The sequence below is a fragment of the Panthera leo genome, chromosome A2, assembly GCF_018350215.1.
Source record: "Panthera leo isolate Ple1 chromosome A2, P.leo_Ple1_pat1.1, whole genome shotgun sequence".
In the NCBI taxonomy this organism is placed as follows: Eukaryota; Metazoa; Chordata; class Mammalia; order Carnivora; family Felidae; genus Panthera; species Panthera leo.
In genome coordinates this window covers 125460018-125474632 of record NC_056680.1, presented here as the reverse complement: position 1 = coordinate 125474632, position 14615 = coordinate 125460018, and the positions used below count along the sequence as shown (strand labels likewise).

Here is a 14615-nt window from a genome sequence, read left to right as displayed (position 1 = left end):
GCCCCAGAAACGAATTCTTCATCCACCTACTCATTCAACAAAGACCCTAAAGACACATAATAAGTGGAGCACAGGGCTGGAGGTAAAAAGATGAATGTGACACTATCAGTACAACTCCCCTCTCCACACATACCAAAAAGGTCCCACAGACTAGGGACACAACAGCTATACCGCACATTTACATAGTATTTTGTAAACAACTGATTCCTTAAGTCCTCTGCAAGCATTTATTCAGGTAAGAGATCATAAAATATATTTTTATAATACACATAACAAAAACACATTGAATGAATACAAATTAAATGACAGGAGGTGACGGAATTTAGTGTTTATAAATGAGATCGTCAATAACTTTAACAATTCAGAGAAGAAATTCAAAGTATATTTAAAAGATGTGACCATGCTTTACAATACTTTATCATAAAATAAAGAATTGGGCTTTCAAAGATAATGCATGACTCAATAGTTTTTCAAAAGATTTCACAATGTGCTTCTAGACACTGTCCTGCTTGGACAGGGAAAAAAAAAAAAGACAAGAACTTTGGCAGGCAAAGTATTAGTCCATAGCAGCTTGGTAAAGTTTACTTTCTTTATACAAAGATTCTTCAATTTACATTTATTCTTGTTACAGGAGCAGAAAGAACTGATATGCCAAGTGGAGTCTTAGCTATATAGCAAAAATAATTATTTTTAAAAGCCTGTACTCTATGAAAATGTGCACCACACAGCATCTATAGAAACTGAGTAAATGTAAACCATGTGATTATTAACTCTTCTATAGAAAATATTTAACCCCCAAATCTCCCACAATATCCCCTATGTCCACATCTCCTGTTTAAAGGCAGCCTCAAGCTTTAAACGAATGTACATTTGCTATTTAAAAAGTTCTTGCCTCCATTACTAAAAATGTTTCTGTAAAGTCCCTTGGAAGTTTTCTCAGTACTCTACTAACAAGATATCTCATGATCAGTAAACGATCACAAACTTTAGAAAGAAGTACCAAGGCTAGAGAAAAGATGAGCAAGTCGGAGGTTTGTCTCCAGCCCCCGGAAGACCTTTCTACTTTGAGACCCACAGCTCCAAGACAACTCACAATTCCTTACGTTTAAAAAAATATTTTGTCATGAATAACTGAATAATTAGGTTTCTAGGAAAATGAGGCTTTTTTAAATTAAGATTTAGCAAAACTGACTATAATGAATTTTCTTCCAATCATTTATGAATGACAGAAGAGAAATCAGTTGAAATTTTACATACAAAAGATATAAATACTGCATAATATGTAGTGAATATTGGCACATACCCTCTTGTAATTAAAGCATAAAATGCAATCAGCAAATCTGATGCTTTCAAGGTACATTTATGACATAGCTCAAAAAAAAACTCTAAATGGCCTAGAAACTTCCCACAGCTTAAGGCTTCCCGATAGGTTTGTAGCAAGCATCAGGTTGCCAGAGGCGAATATCAACAAGAACTTGATTGAGTTTTTGCATCCAGAGATCCCTCTCTTCCTTGGTATCTGCAGACAACCAGTTCCTACAGGAAACAAACAAAAGGTCAGGATCTTTTCCTCCATTCCATTCCTCCCTATACTCTTGCTAAGGGTGGAAGAAAGCCTAAGCAAACCAGTAAAATGAGTTACTCTTTACCGTCTTTTAACAGATACTAATCAAAAGCCCCAAACTGAGGTGCTTCTTCAATTGCAGGAAAGGAAAACTATCCCCATAGACTGGTTAACTGAATCAAAATTCACACTGATCACATTTGGTTAATGATGGAGTTTCCACACTGAAAGATGGTAACCATCTTGTACAGGTGGTCTGGCCTGGGCAATTTGGTAGTACAGGATACCCACTGAGTGTGGGCCACTTCCTATCAAGAGCTAAGGCACCACAGGTCTTTATCTAAGGAGCCTCCCAAATTCCTCAGACATGGGATCCCCAAGAGCTGGAATCACCAGCTTGTGGACCCTCACCTGGCTCTACAGGTAATACGATTTTGTACGGTCTCCTATTATTTTTGTGTTAGTACTGTGTTAGTAGAACATGGTATTTACAATAAATCATTTAAAGATTCTAAGACTCTGTCTATCCTGACCTCTCTGTCCCTATCAGGAATCTCTTCTTTGCACCCATATTTAGCCACAGATTGAATAACCAGTTGATGAGGCAGGTGAGGGTGAGGGAAGGGAGAATTCCCTAACTCACAAACCAGATCATTCTTCTAGGAACAGCAGTTGTTAGAAGGTTTTTATACTGTATTCATTCTGCATCTTTGTAATTTCTCCCCACTGGTGCTAGAAATTGGATAAGTAGTGAGCTGATCATCTATTAGTCAACAGATAGAACACAACATTTACTAATAATGACCATTTGTTGAGCTCATTCCATGCACTTGAGACTGTGCTAAGTGTGTTTACTCATTAGTCTCTGTCGCTGCTCTGTGGAAACCTAGGCTTACATCCTGACTCAGTGTCTTATTACCAACTATTACCATGGCAAGTTACTTTACTTTGCTGGCCCTCATTCCCGATAGTTTATTCTATTAATCTCCAACCAGAAATTTGCAGAGTAGCATGAGATTGTTTTTGTAAGTCACTTGAGTTCGTTGAGAGCATTTTGGAATGGAAAGGAAGGGACATGTAAAGACTCTTTAAATAATACTTGCCTTCTCAATTGTATACAAAATCTTCAATCTTAACCCAAAGTACATTAGCTAACTGCTGTAGCTACACTATGAGTACAATGGAAAACTTGATTATCTAAGATACAGACTGAGTGTCATGCTTTTCTTAACTATATTAATTTGGTTATTAGATTGTTCCCTTACTGATGTGTGTGTATTTTCTTTCCTCATTAAGACTGTACTCTCTTCAAAGACTAGGACCATCTCTGGTATTTCTTAAAATGGTAATGACATAGTGGGCAATCAATTGCTTACTGGACAGAAATATTTATATTTATAGCTTAATACATACTTGGTGACACAGAGAGTGTCCCTGCATTGGCTAACAAGAGTCTCTCGGTCATCTTCTCTCTGTGGTCGGACAGTAATTAATTCAAAAGTGTTGCGTCTTGCACAAAATTCTCTGTTGGCTGGTTCTATTTGATGGCTTGTACAATTGGCCAGATTTATCCTTCCTATGGGATTCTTTAAAAACAAATTAATAGAAAATAAGATCATTTACATCAATGAGCGTTAAGCAGTATTTAAGTTGGTACAAACTCAAAATTAAAAAGCCATTAATTTAAAAGTTAAAATTTAATTATAATAGGTTTAGAGAAACACATCTGTTATTGTTTCTTGCTGGACATAAAAGTAGAAGCCAAAACTGTCAACTGGAGCTTTTAGCCAACTTAAAAAATAAACTCTTTATTATGGAATACTTCACACAGATGCAAAATTAAAGCCATAGTATAATAAACTCCCATTAACCAGCTTCAACAATTAGAAACACACATTACTTTGTAATTATTTATTTCCATTTTCCAGTTTGGGGATAATAAATAATAATACTTTGGCAATAACATTAAATTCTTTAAAAATGAGACTCAATTTATCACATAAAATCCTATTATCAAATTTCAGAAACAAAATTAAAATCACTATACTCCTGTGGTGATTTTCCATTACTGTTTTATCCCAGATTTAGGTAAGTCAACTATTAATAAAAACAAAATTGAATTTAATATATTTCTAACTAAAAATGTTATTTAAAAAATGGTATGAAACGTTCTGAAAGAAAAGACAAATATGTACCTTAAGGTATTTTAAGAGTGGCCAAATCACGGGTAATGGAAAAGACATAAAACTTTTACACAAATACTAACACACACAAAAACAGGTCTCACAACAAGAACATTTTTAATGGCTTAGTCGATGTAGTCAAAGGGGAATCTGGGTGGGTGTGGAGACCAGAGGGAACTTCTGTATGAAAAACTACTTGAAAGTCAGAGCTTTCACCACTAACCAGGACTATTAATATTACCTTCCGTTTCTCATCATCTGGATAAGTCCAATAAGAGATACAGTTTCCTGAAAGAACACACCATCTTCGATGCCAGGCACCAAAACCACTAACATCTTCAAATATGGTCTGAAAAGTCAATGAAACACTAACTTGAGAAACTTGAGAATCAATTAAATGATAAATCTATACGCTAAACTTCAATGTGTTGACATATTTCATACTTCAAAATCTACTTACATTATTTTTACCATCTTCTACCTTAGTAATGAAAATCACTGATTGCTCATATCCAGAAATTGACCCAGATTTTCAATATCATCAATAAGCACGTTGAAGAACTTCTAAACATTAACCCCAAATTAATACCTCTAATTTAGACATTTTTAAAGCCTAGTGTCCCAAACCAAATGCTCCTTAAATAAGAGAAAAGTGCTCTGAGTATTGTAGAGTAGAATACCCTGCCTTATATGTTGACAAAACTATTGATAGCTTATTAAGTTAGACCCATCTTAATATAAAAGACAGGCATTTAATATTCATTCAGAACGAAACAGGATTAGAAAGGAGTCATCTAGTAATTATACATGCTGATGGATTACTGTGATAAACATCAGAGACCCACGTTTACAGCCATCAAGCACATCTGACATAGCATCTCCCTGTAGTCAGGCAGCTGGCCAGCTCATGTCTTGGACGAGCGCAAGCCTTAGAGATGCAAGCTACATTCTAAAGGGAGTGAAGCAGCCATGTTGGTTAAGGTCAGGACTCTGAAGCAGGCAACTAACAACATCTGGCTCTTTTCTATGAAAGTACTTCTATTTAAACAGTGTAAGTGAAAGCCGCTCCCTCGCTGCCCACCCCCCCCCCCCCCAGACCTCACCATTTTTTCATTGTAGTCCTAATAAGCCCTAATTAAAAGTCTTTACTTTTGATTTAAAAGAAAAAAAAATTTCTTTAGGAACTACTATTTTTTAAAGCACAAGGCAGGGTAAAATGTAACAATTCTAAAGATCAGAGATTGGCAAACTTTTTCTGTAAAGGACCAGAGAGTAAAGATGTTAGACTCTGTGGGCTATAAGGGCTCTGTCACAACTGTTCAATTCTGCTAGGGTAGTGCAAAAGTAGTCCTAGATAATATGTAAACAAATGAGCCCATGTTCCAATAAAACTATAAAAACAAGCAGTGAGCCACACTCTGCTGACCCTAGCTAACATAGATAATCCAAAAGCATATTGGTGTTTGACTTCAGAATGCATATGGCTCTTCTACCTTCACAGGGATCAACTAAGCCTCATACCAACCCTAGGATAGTGGACATATGCTCTTCTCGTTCACTGATTTGTGTGAATTTACCAAAAGTTGGCTTGAGTTAGGAAAACAAGCTCTGACCATGGAGGAAAGTTACTTTGTATGAAGAAATGTTTCCATGACAGAATGAAGTCTGTTAGCTTAATTAATTAGCCCAAATTAATTAGTTTACTCTAACCATATATCCTCTTACCCCACCTTAGTTTCCTCCTCCCCAATTTATCCGCTTTCCTCCCAAGGCATGCTTTTTCTAGGCAATACTGGCTCAAAACCATCCAGGGGAAAAAGACAGGAATGTTGTTCTTTTAATCTTAAACACAAAATTAGTATAAATGACTCACCAGCTCCCTCTTACGTTAATGTTCACCTTTTACATCATAAAGGTAATAGACATGGAAAAATTTTATGGGTAAGAATAACACATTGTTACTATACCCTACTATTATCAGAGAAGAATAAAAAGAGGACAGCATTTTCATTTTTATAGTTGAGGAAAGTTCAGGCCAAGGAAATCAAATGACGGTACATAATCACAAGGCAGAACTGGAAACTTCTAGCTAATCCAGAACTTCCTCTCTTGCTGCTCCTCAGTCAAGGCAGAGCCAGATTAGCACCATTTCAGAATCACTTAGTAAGTTTCTTTGGTTCGTAGTCACCTTGCTTCTAGCTGTTCTGACATATCAGGAAGGAAAACTGAACCAAGCAACTTTAAGTTACTACCTTTATCTTATAAAGGGTAGAGGTAGTTAAAAGGCACGTTTGGCAGACTTTATTTTAGGGAGTTCTGAGCAATTTCTTACCACATATCTGTAAGCATGGATGTAGTAAGAATGGGCTATAGGATCTAAGAGTAAACCTGAAGAGACCTAACACTAAACTAGCTGAGAGGTGAGCTCAAAAATTAAATAAGTCTGACATTATATGCAAATGAACTAGCTGCCATAACAGAGTCTGTCAGTTGCTAAAGGTATGCTACAGTAAAATATGAAAATATTTACACTAAAAGAAAAAGTCAGTAAACATTGCCTTCAAGTCAGAAATTTATAAAAATACTTTTCCAAGAATATCTAGTGCCACCTACTGGATTTACATCAAAAAGCTAAAGCAGACTGATTTACAGTTACGTTGGCCACAGAGCTTTCTGCACCCTCGGATAGCAATTGCAAACTGATTTTGTGATATCCTTTGTATCATTCAAATTCTTGCTTCACAAACCCAAAGCGATCAGATTTTCTCTACTTCGTGCACGATACCCACAATCTTCTGTATATTCTACACACGTACTTTTCTCCTCTGATAATGGAAAAAGTATAGTGGACCCTTGAGCAACCCAGAGGTTAGGGCCACCAAAAATCCACATATAACCTGACACCCTACCCCCCACCAGAAGTGACTACTAATAGCCTACTCTTGACCAGAAGCCATACCGATAACATAAGCAGTCAATTCACATACATTTTGCATGTTACATGTATTATACACTGTAAGCTTACAAAAAAGCAAGTTAGAGAAAAGAAAAGGTTAAGAAAATCATCAAGGAAGAGAAAATATACATTCACAGTAGTGTATGTATTTACTGAAAAAAATCCAAGTATAAACGGACCCATGCAAGTGTTGTTCAAGGATCAGCTGTACTTCTGAATAAGCTCAAACCGTGAACTGTGGCTTGGGTCTTACTTCTGCTCACTCTCATGACCTCGTTCCATGTAATACTCCATAACCCTAATGCAGGTTCCCCATTGCACCTTCAACCCCTCTGCCCTATTAGAAGCCACCCACTCGAATGTAAAGATTCTCGAGTCTCTTTGATCTTATTTAAATGCCAACCAAACTCTTCTCTCACCCTACACAGCTCTGCAGGCACCACACTCTCTTTGCCCTTTGCAGCCAAACGTTGTTTCAAAGAGCTGCAGATGCTTTCATTCCTCCCCTCCCACCCTGTTCATAACCGTCTGCAATCTAGGTTTGTGCTCTGCCTTGTAAAAGAGTCCCATGGTCTCTGCTAGGTCCTGAGCTAACTTGACCACTCCCTCTTTCAGATTCTCTCTTCCTCAGCAACCATGACATACCACCTCCCCCACTAGGCTCCTTTGCGAGCTTCTCTTCCTGGATCTGTGCTTTAAATGTGAGTGTTTCTCCCTGTTCTGCTTTGCTCAACTTCCCTGCACTTCAGTCACTATCGCTCAACCAAAATTCCTCTCTTGAGCTTCAAACCCCGATCTTTGGAGGTACCTAAAATTCAAATTGTTGGAAACTTAATTCATCCCACCTTCCCACCTGGGGTGGGGACTGACTGGTAGGAAGGAACTTTCTAGGGCAATATTCTGCATCTTAATAGAAATTTGGGTTACAGAGATGTATGCATGTGTCAAAACTCAGGGATGTACACTTAATATCTGGAGGAACATGTTAATGTCTACAATATACTTTAAAATTCTTCCCCCCCAAATATATTTTCAGCAGTGGCCAGAAGGATAGCTGGAAGGATGGCTAGGTAGTAGATACATGATAAAGCAAGGATAGTAAAACATGTTAAGGGCACAATCTAGATGGTGGATATATGGGTGCTTGTTGTAAAATTCTATCAACATTGCTGTATATCTGCAATTTTCCACAATAAAATTTGGGGGGCAGGGGCGCCTGGGTGGCGCAGTCGGTTAAGCGTCCGACTTCAGCCAGGTCACGATCTCGCGGTCCGTGAGTTCGAGCCCCGCGTCAGGCTCTGGGCTGATGGCTCGGAGCCTGGAGCCTGTTTCCGATTCTGTGTCTCCCTCTCTCTCTGCCCCTCCCCCGTTCATGCTCTGTCTCTCTCTGTCCCAAAAATAAATTAAAAAGGTTGAAAAAAAAAAAAAAAAAAAAAAATTTGGGGGGCAAAAAACACTTTCTACCCAAACATGCACACTTGCTCCTCCCCCAAGATCCCTGATCTTAGTGGCATCACTGTCACCCAACGAGTTGTACAAGGCAGGGATGAAGGTGACATCCTTTCTTCTGCTTTCCACACCCTACGTCACACAGCCAAACCACTGGGTCTACCCTTCCTCCTGCTTCATCTCTCCTGGCGCACCTCACTGCCAGGCCCTATCACCTCTCTTGGAGTCTCCTCACTAGTCTTCTTCAGGGTCGCCAGTCTCCAACCTCCTTCCCACATGTCAGGCAATGGCTTTTCTAAACCTCAAATTTGATGTTATTCCTCTGCTTAAAATCCTGCCAGTGAACCTCACTGGCTTCGAGATAAAGTCCAAATTCTTTCAGAGGCCCTTTAACACCTGGCCCCATCTCCCCTAACCACACTGTCCGCAATCGCTCTCCTTACTGTCCCTCCTGCCCATAGACACTCACACCCTAAGCGCTGGCTGAAATACCTGCTGCTGTCTGTGTCATCCTTTTCGGTCCTGGTGAGAGAGGGAAGGGCCCTCCAGGCCATCGTACATGCTCTTCCCCTTACCTGGAGCACTTCTTCCTCCTCTTTCTCCTTGTCTAACTTACTCAGCAACTTACCAGTTACTTCTTCCAGTGGTTTCCTTAAGGCCCTGTACCCATACTTCAGACCTGCTGTCCCATCAATGACCCCCATGCACACCAAGCTCCCACTTCTTACAGTGCTGTATTGCACTTGGCAGTTTACTTGTACTTCCCCCTGCTACATTAAAAGTTTCTCAGGGAAGATTATTTCTCATGGCCTATTAGATTCCAATTCCAGCACAGTGACTGGCATATAGCAGACATGCAACAAATCTTTACTGAACCAATTTATCACTTAATCACATGGGTTTTCATTCCTATGCGAAACCAAGTCTATACTTCACAACATGAAAAAAAGGAAAACAGAGTAAGTGATGTTACTTACTAGAAAACCTCTTTCTTCAACACTTGAATTCACTTGACATTTTATTTTTAAATAAATATGACCTTCCAAGGGACATAAAAAGGGTACCTGTGAAGACAGAGGGTAAATTATTTGCAAAACAGTTTCACTGTGATTTTTTTCTTGATAAAACATGTATAAATCATGAATAAAGAATATTATGCCTTGAAAGCACAGTATTTTCTAAAATTGGAATATAAAAGAGGTGGCCAAAAGGCCACTGGTTCCTTAGCAACAAATGCTTTTGAAGAATAAATTCATTCAAGGTAGAGTTTGATAAAAACAGAACCCTAAGTCCCAAGTTAATGCAATAAAGAAAACACAGATTTAAGAAGAGAATACATGTGCTTACCCATTCTCCATCAACAGAATATACTCGACTGGTAAGTTAATATAATACATTATTACTCAGCAATAAAGAATAGTGAGCTTCAGAAATGGAAAAGCTGATCCCCAAATTCATACGGAATTGTAATTATTAATTATTAATAACCAAAACAGTCTTGAAAAGGAAGAACAAAATTGGAGGAATCATACTCCCCAACTTCAAAATTTAATCCAAAGCTACAGTAATCAAGGGGCGCCTGGGTGGCTCAGTTGGTTAAGCGTCCGACTTCGGCTCAGGTCACGATCTCGCGGTCCGTGAGCTCGAGCCCCGCGTCGGGCTCTGTGCTGACTGCTCAGAGCCTGGAGCCTGTTTCAGATTCTGTGTCTCCCTCTCTCTCTGACCCTCCCCCGTTCATGCTCTGTCTCTCTCTGTCTCAAAAATAAATAAACGTTAAAAAAAAGAATCAAAGCTACACTAATCAAAAAACAGTGTGGTAAGGGTATAAGGAAGATATAGACCAAAGGAACAGAATTGAGAGTCGAGAAATAAACCCATACAGCTATGGCCAATTGATTTTCAACAGGGGTACCAAAACCTTTCAATGAGGAAAGAGCAGTCTTGTAAACAAATGGTGCTGGGAAACTGGGTATCTACATCCAAGAGTGAAGTTGGTTCCCTACCTCATATCATATACCAAAATTATCATATACCATTACCTAAAATGGCTCAATGACTTAAATATAACAGCTAAAACCATAAAACTCTTAGAAGAAAACATAGGAGTAAATCTTCATGATCATGGATTTGGCAATAGATTCTCAGATATGACACCAAAGCATGAGTAACAATAGCAATACCAAAATACATAAATCAGACTTTATCAATATTGAAAGCTTTTCAGAGGTTTCTCCAAAAAAAATTAAAAATAGAACTATCACATAATCAAACAGGTATTTATCTAAAAGAATAAGAAACCAATTTGACAATAAATCATATTTTTAAAAAATAGCAAGAGAATTAGAAAAAAAATGAATAAATAAATAAAAATAAAAACAGATTCTCAAGGGATGCGTACACCCCCATGTTCACTGCAGCATTCTCCGCAACAGCCAAGAGGTGCACACAACCTAAACGTCCATCAACAGATGAATGGATACAGACAATATGATGCTGAATCCTTTCTCCCCACTTGTGAATATGAGAACTACTCTAGGCCACGCAGATCCTGTTCTTTTCAAAGTATGAAGTTTGTCTTCCAGGCTCTGAAATTCCCCCGCATGTGTTCTCTTCTGTGCCCTAACCCATAGCCCCATACTTTGCACAGCAGATCCTTGAGGTCAACTATCATGTCTTTTCCATGTTGGTTCCCATAGCCCACTGCCGCATTCTATTCAGGCATTTGACAAATGTTTGCTAAAAGAATACTGTTTGGCCAAGTAAGTACCCAGAGTTTTCCTATTAAGGAGGAAGGAAGGGAAAAGAGAAGAGAAGAGAAGAGAAAAGAAAAGAAAAGAAAAGAAAAGAAAAGAAAAGAAAAGAAAAGAAAAGAAAAGAAAAGAAAAAAGAAAAAAGGAGAAAATGTAGCACACAGGTAACCCCTGGCTTTTGAAAAGTCTGCCCGCTTCACTTGTACAAAAGACCTACGTTAGTACCTGTTTTTTGCTAACTGAAAGAAATCCAAAGAGGATGTTCGCTTTTATGAAAAAAGGCAAAAAGCAAAAAGAGCATTCAGCATTTGTTTTGCAGGTGGCTGTGATGGAGGCAGCATGCACCCCTAAACAGCAAGAGTGGCACCAGTTCTTTCCTGGGGACCACACTCAGTATCTCAGCATCAAGCCGCCATGGCTCTGACCTGTGTGTGTGGGAACCTGTGCTTTGTTTTGATTTATTTTGTGCACCTGTTAGCAAATGTGTCCTAGGGTATCAGAAAATCCTGAGAGAAGCTACTTTTGAGTGTAAAAAGCGTCTTTTGAGTGTAAGGTTAGTTTCCAACAATTCAGTCCTCCAACACAATAAAGATAAAGTAATGGGAGAATTCTTAGCCAAAAAGGACAGATTTCAACAGACTAATTCCATGAGATAAACCTCTAACTTTTTGAATCTAAAAGGCATCCAAAATGTAGAATCAAAACATAAGGTACCTCATGATCCTTTTTGTTATAAATTCCCTCATTTTTTTCTTTTCCGTATTGTCCGTTATAAGTTCCTCAGGCTCTCAGTGCTAATTAATAGAATCTCACGTTGAACCCAGAGAATGCTGCCGGTAAAAAGAATCTCCGAAAAATGAGAAGAAAATGTTCACCCTTTCTCTACAGCTATGAAAAGTTGACAATATTCTTGGTCAGAAGCTTGTCCTGATGAGTGAATTGAGAATATTCACAAAAGGGTCAATATTCCTACCCCCTGTGGAATGTAGAAACCTGTGAAAATGTATGATCCTATTCGGTTTTCTGCTTAACAAAGGGGTCTTTGAAGATATGCTCACTTCAAAGATCATTGTTAAGAGCTATAAAATGTAACTTACAACCAGGGTGGCTGTAATTTTTCATAAAGTAGGAGATCTCTGAGAGAAAGGGGTACTGTTAATAATTATACTGGCCCAATGGGCAGACACCAGGACTAGGATAGCTTTGGGTACAGCAGAACACACCTAATCACTCCTCCTATAACCTTGAAATTCTACAATGCTAACTGGTTGTCTTACTTCACATTTGTTTGCCCCACCACTATGTAAATTGCCATCTCTATTTCCAGTAGGGTGTAAATACCTATGAGGTTTCTTTAAGTCAAAAGATGAGCTGTGGGATGTCCTTTTCTCTTTATCCATGAAAGTGTAATAAAATCTATGACTATTTCGGATTCTCTATTCAAAGAAAAGACTTGAGAGCCTGTGACTCATGGAGATTCGTAATTTAAATTCCAGGATGCCATACTTAACCTCAAATAAGAAGGCAATTGCTATCAGTGGTCTCCTAAATCTACAGAGCAAACAGTCTGGGATAACCTCAACAGGAATTCCATTCTGAAGGTGACCTAAGAGATAACCTTTATGATTGCTGTTGTCACGGCACCAATAAAATAAGCAAACACTCACTTTATATCACTGGTATCTGATTGGATATGGGTCACTTGTCTATTTTCTCAAAGTCAATTAAATAGGATTATTATAGGAGTATAAAAGGTCTTCCATTTTTCTCACCAATTTAAAGAACATCTAAACTTTACTATTTTAAATATTCTCCTACATCAACTATAAACTATTGGAACAAATATTTGCTTCCCCCTGCCACTCACAAAAGCATGTGATTGTATTTGATTCAGAAAGAGATTTTAGAGTATTAGACACAACCAAATTGAGTGATTTGATTTTGTGCCCAATCATGTGGTTGGCTATTTAAGACATAATTTCAAAGATATTAAAAGAATGAAAATATCGGCATTTTTTTTTTATTTGTAAGGGTGATATTTTGAATTAAAATGGCACCCAAAACATTTCTCAAGACCAGTCTATATTTAACATACCTCATTGAAATCTCTTTCATTTTAAAGATTAACAAAATCTCTTACACGTGTAGAAATTGGCACTTTGTAAATTTCTATATACCCACAGAATGTCTGCAATTGATATTTGCAAGGAAATTAAAAATCCTAAAAAAAAACTGTAAAACATATGATTATACTTAGTACAATTTTAGTGTTAAACACACTTTAATTTCAAAGTCACTGAACAAAGCATCATCTACATAGCAATAATCCTATTAGCCAATTGAGACCACTTTTATAAACATCAACAGTAGCTCTTTCAATATAGGGGAGGTCAACAATACTGAATACATTTTAGTTTTAGTTATTAATTTGGTATTTTAGTACACATAAAATCAAAGTTGAAGTGACTATGGAATCTTAAAGAATTGTAACATAAAAAAAGAATATAGAAGAAAAGACCAAGTACCAAACATGCATGAAAAAAATAAGAGGACTGTCAAAGAGAGCTTTAAAGAATTATGAGAGTAAAGAAAAAGACACCCATCTGCAAGAATCTAAAGAAAGAATAATGTACATCGTGTCCTTAATTATTTAAAATAACCAAGAATACATGAGAGTGGTTAGTGAAATGAATACATTTGAGCCAAAAATTAAGGATTGATTTTTTAAGCTCATTAGTTTCAAGCAAAGAAAATATGGCAACCTTTTCCTGGAACATATAGCCCAGTAGCTCTCGCTCTTTTACATCATAATTTATCTAAAACACACAAAATAAAAGACCCAAGATCACTCAATTTGTTAAACTACCTGAATTACTAAATAAAAAGTTATATAAAGTTTTAAAAGTTGACATGTTAAGATAAAATACATATGCATTAACAACAATCAAAATTTCAAAGGTAGTCTGTTTTATGTCTATCAACTAAAAGAAAAATGTTTCATAGAATTTTAAAGTTGGATTGTTTTAATCTAACCTAATATTCTCCACTGGGAAAACAAGATCCTGGAGAAATGAGTTGACTTTGCTCCATGTTAAAAAGGAAATTACTAGCAGGGCCAACATGAGGAACCAGGCCTCCTAATTTTTATATTTCCTCACTTCCATATTCTGACTAGGAAAATCTCTTAAAATATTTAAAAATACCTCTGTATTATACCCAAAGACCAAAATTTGCCACTAGTTCTCCCACTCTTTAAAATGGTCTTGTTGGGGCGCCTGGGTGGCTCAGTTGGTTAAGCGGCCGACTTCAGCTCAGGTCACGATCTCGCGGTCCGTGAGTTCGAGCCCCGCGTCAGGCTCTGGGCTGATGGCTCAGAGCCTGGAGCCTGCTTCGGATTCTGTGTCTCCCTCTCTCTCTGCCCCTCCCCCGTTCATGTTCTGTCTCTCTCTGTCTCAAAAATAAATAAAACGTTAAAAAAAATTTTTTTTTTAATAAATAAATAAAATGGTCTTGTTGGCTATTTTAAAAGTTTAGTCATATCACCTTATGGTGAAAAAGCACTCAATAGCGACAGATGCAGATCTGAATGATGAAGCTTTTAATTTGGGGAGGAAAGTATGGGAAAGAAATCCCTTAGATTCATGAGTACTTTTCTAAGAAATTAACCTATCTTTCCCTATCTTGTCAAAACTAAATCTATAAAATAGTATTCA

General features: G+C 37.6%; 1 protein-coding gene across 5 annotated transcripts in view; it reads right to left on the bottom strand.

Annotated features, from left to right (window-relative positions):
• Positions 1–360: 360 nt before the first annotated feature.
• ANLN (anillin actin binding protein) overlaps positions 361–14615 on the bottom strand; it is a 47656-nt gene continuing 33401 nt past the window's right edge. For 4 of the 5 annotated variants that reach the window (XM_042922056.1, XM_042922050.1, XM_042922081.1 and 1 more), the window contains exons 21-25: positions 13665–13718; positions 9130–9216; positions 3989–4096; positions 2978–3150; positions 361–1536 (exon numbers count right to left, since the gene is read on the bottom strand). In XM_042922056.1, coding sequence (XP_042777990.1) covers positions 1413–1536; positions 2978–3150; positions 3989–4096; positions 9130–9216; positions 13665–13718 — 546 coding nt within the window. In that variant the 3' untranslated portion in view covers positions 361–1412. The remainder of the gene's footprint in view (positions 1537–2977; positions 3151–3988; positions 4097–9129; positions 9217–13664; positions 13719–14615) is intronic. The other variant, XM_042922063.1, reaches the window with a different exon arrangement.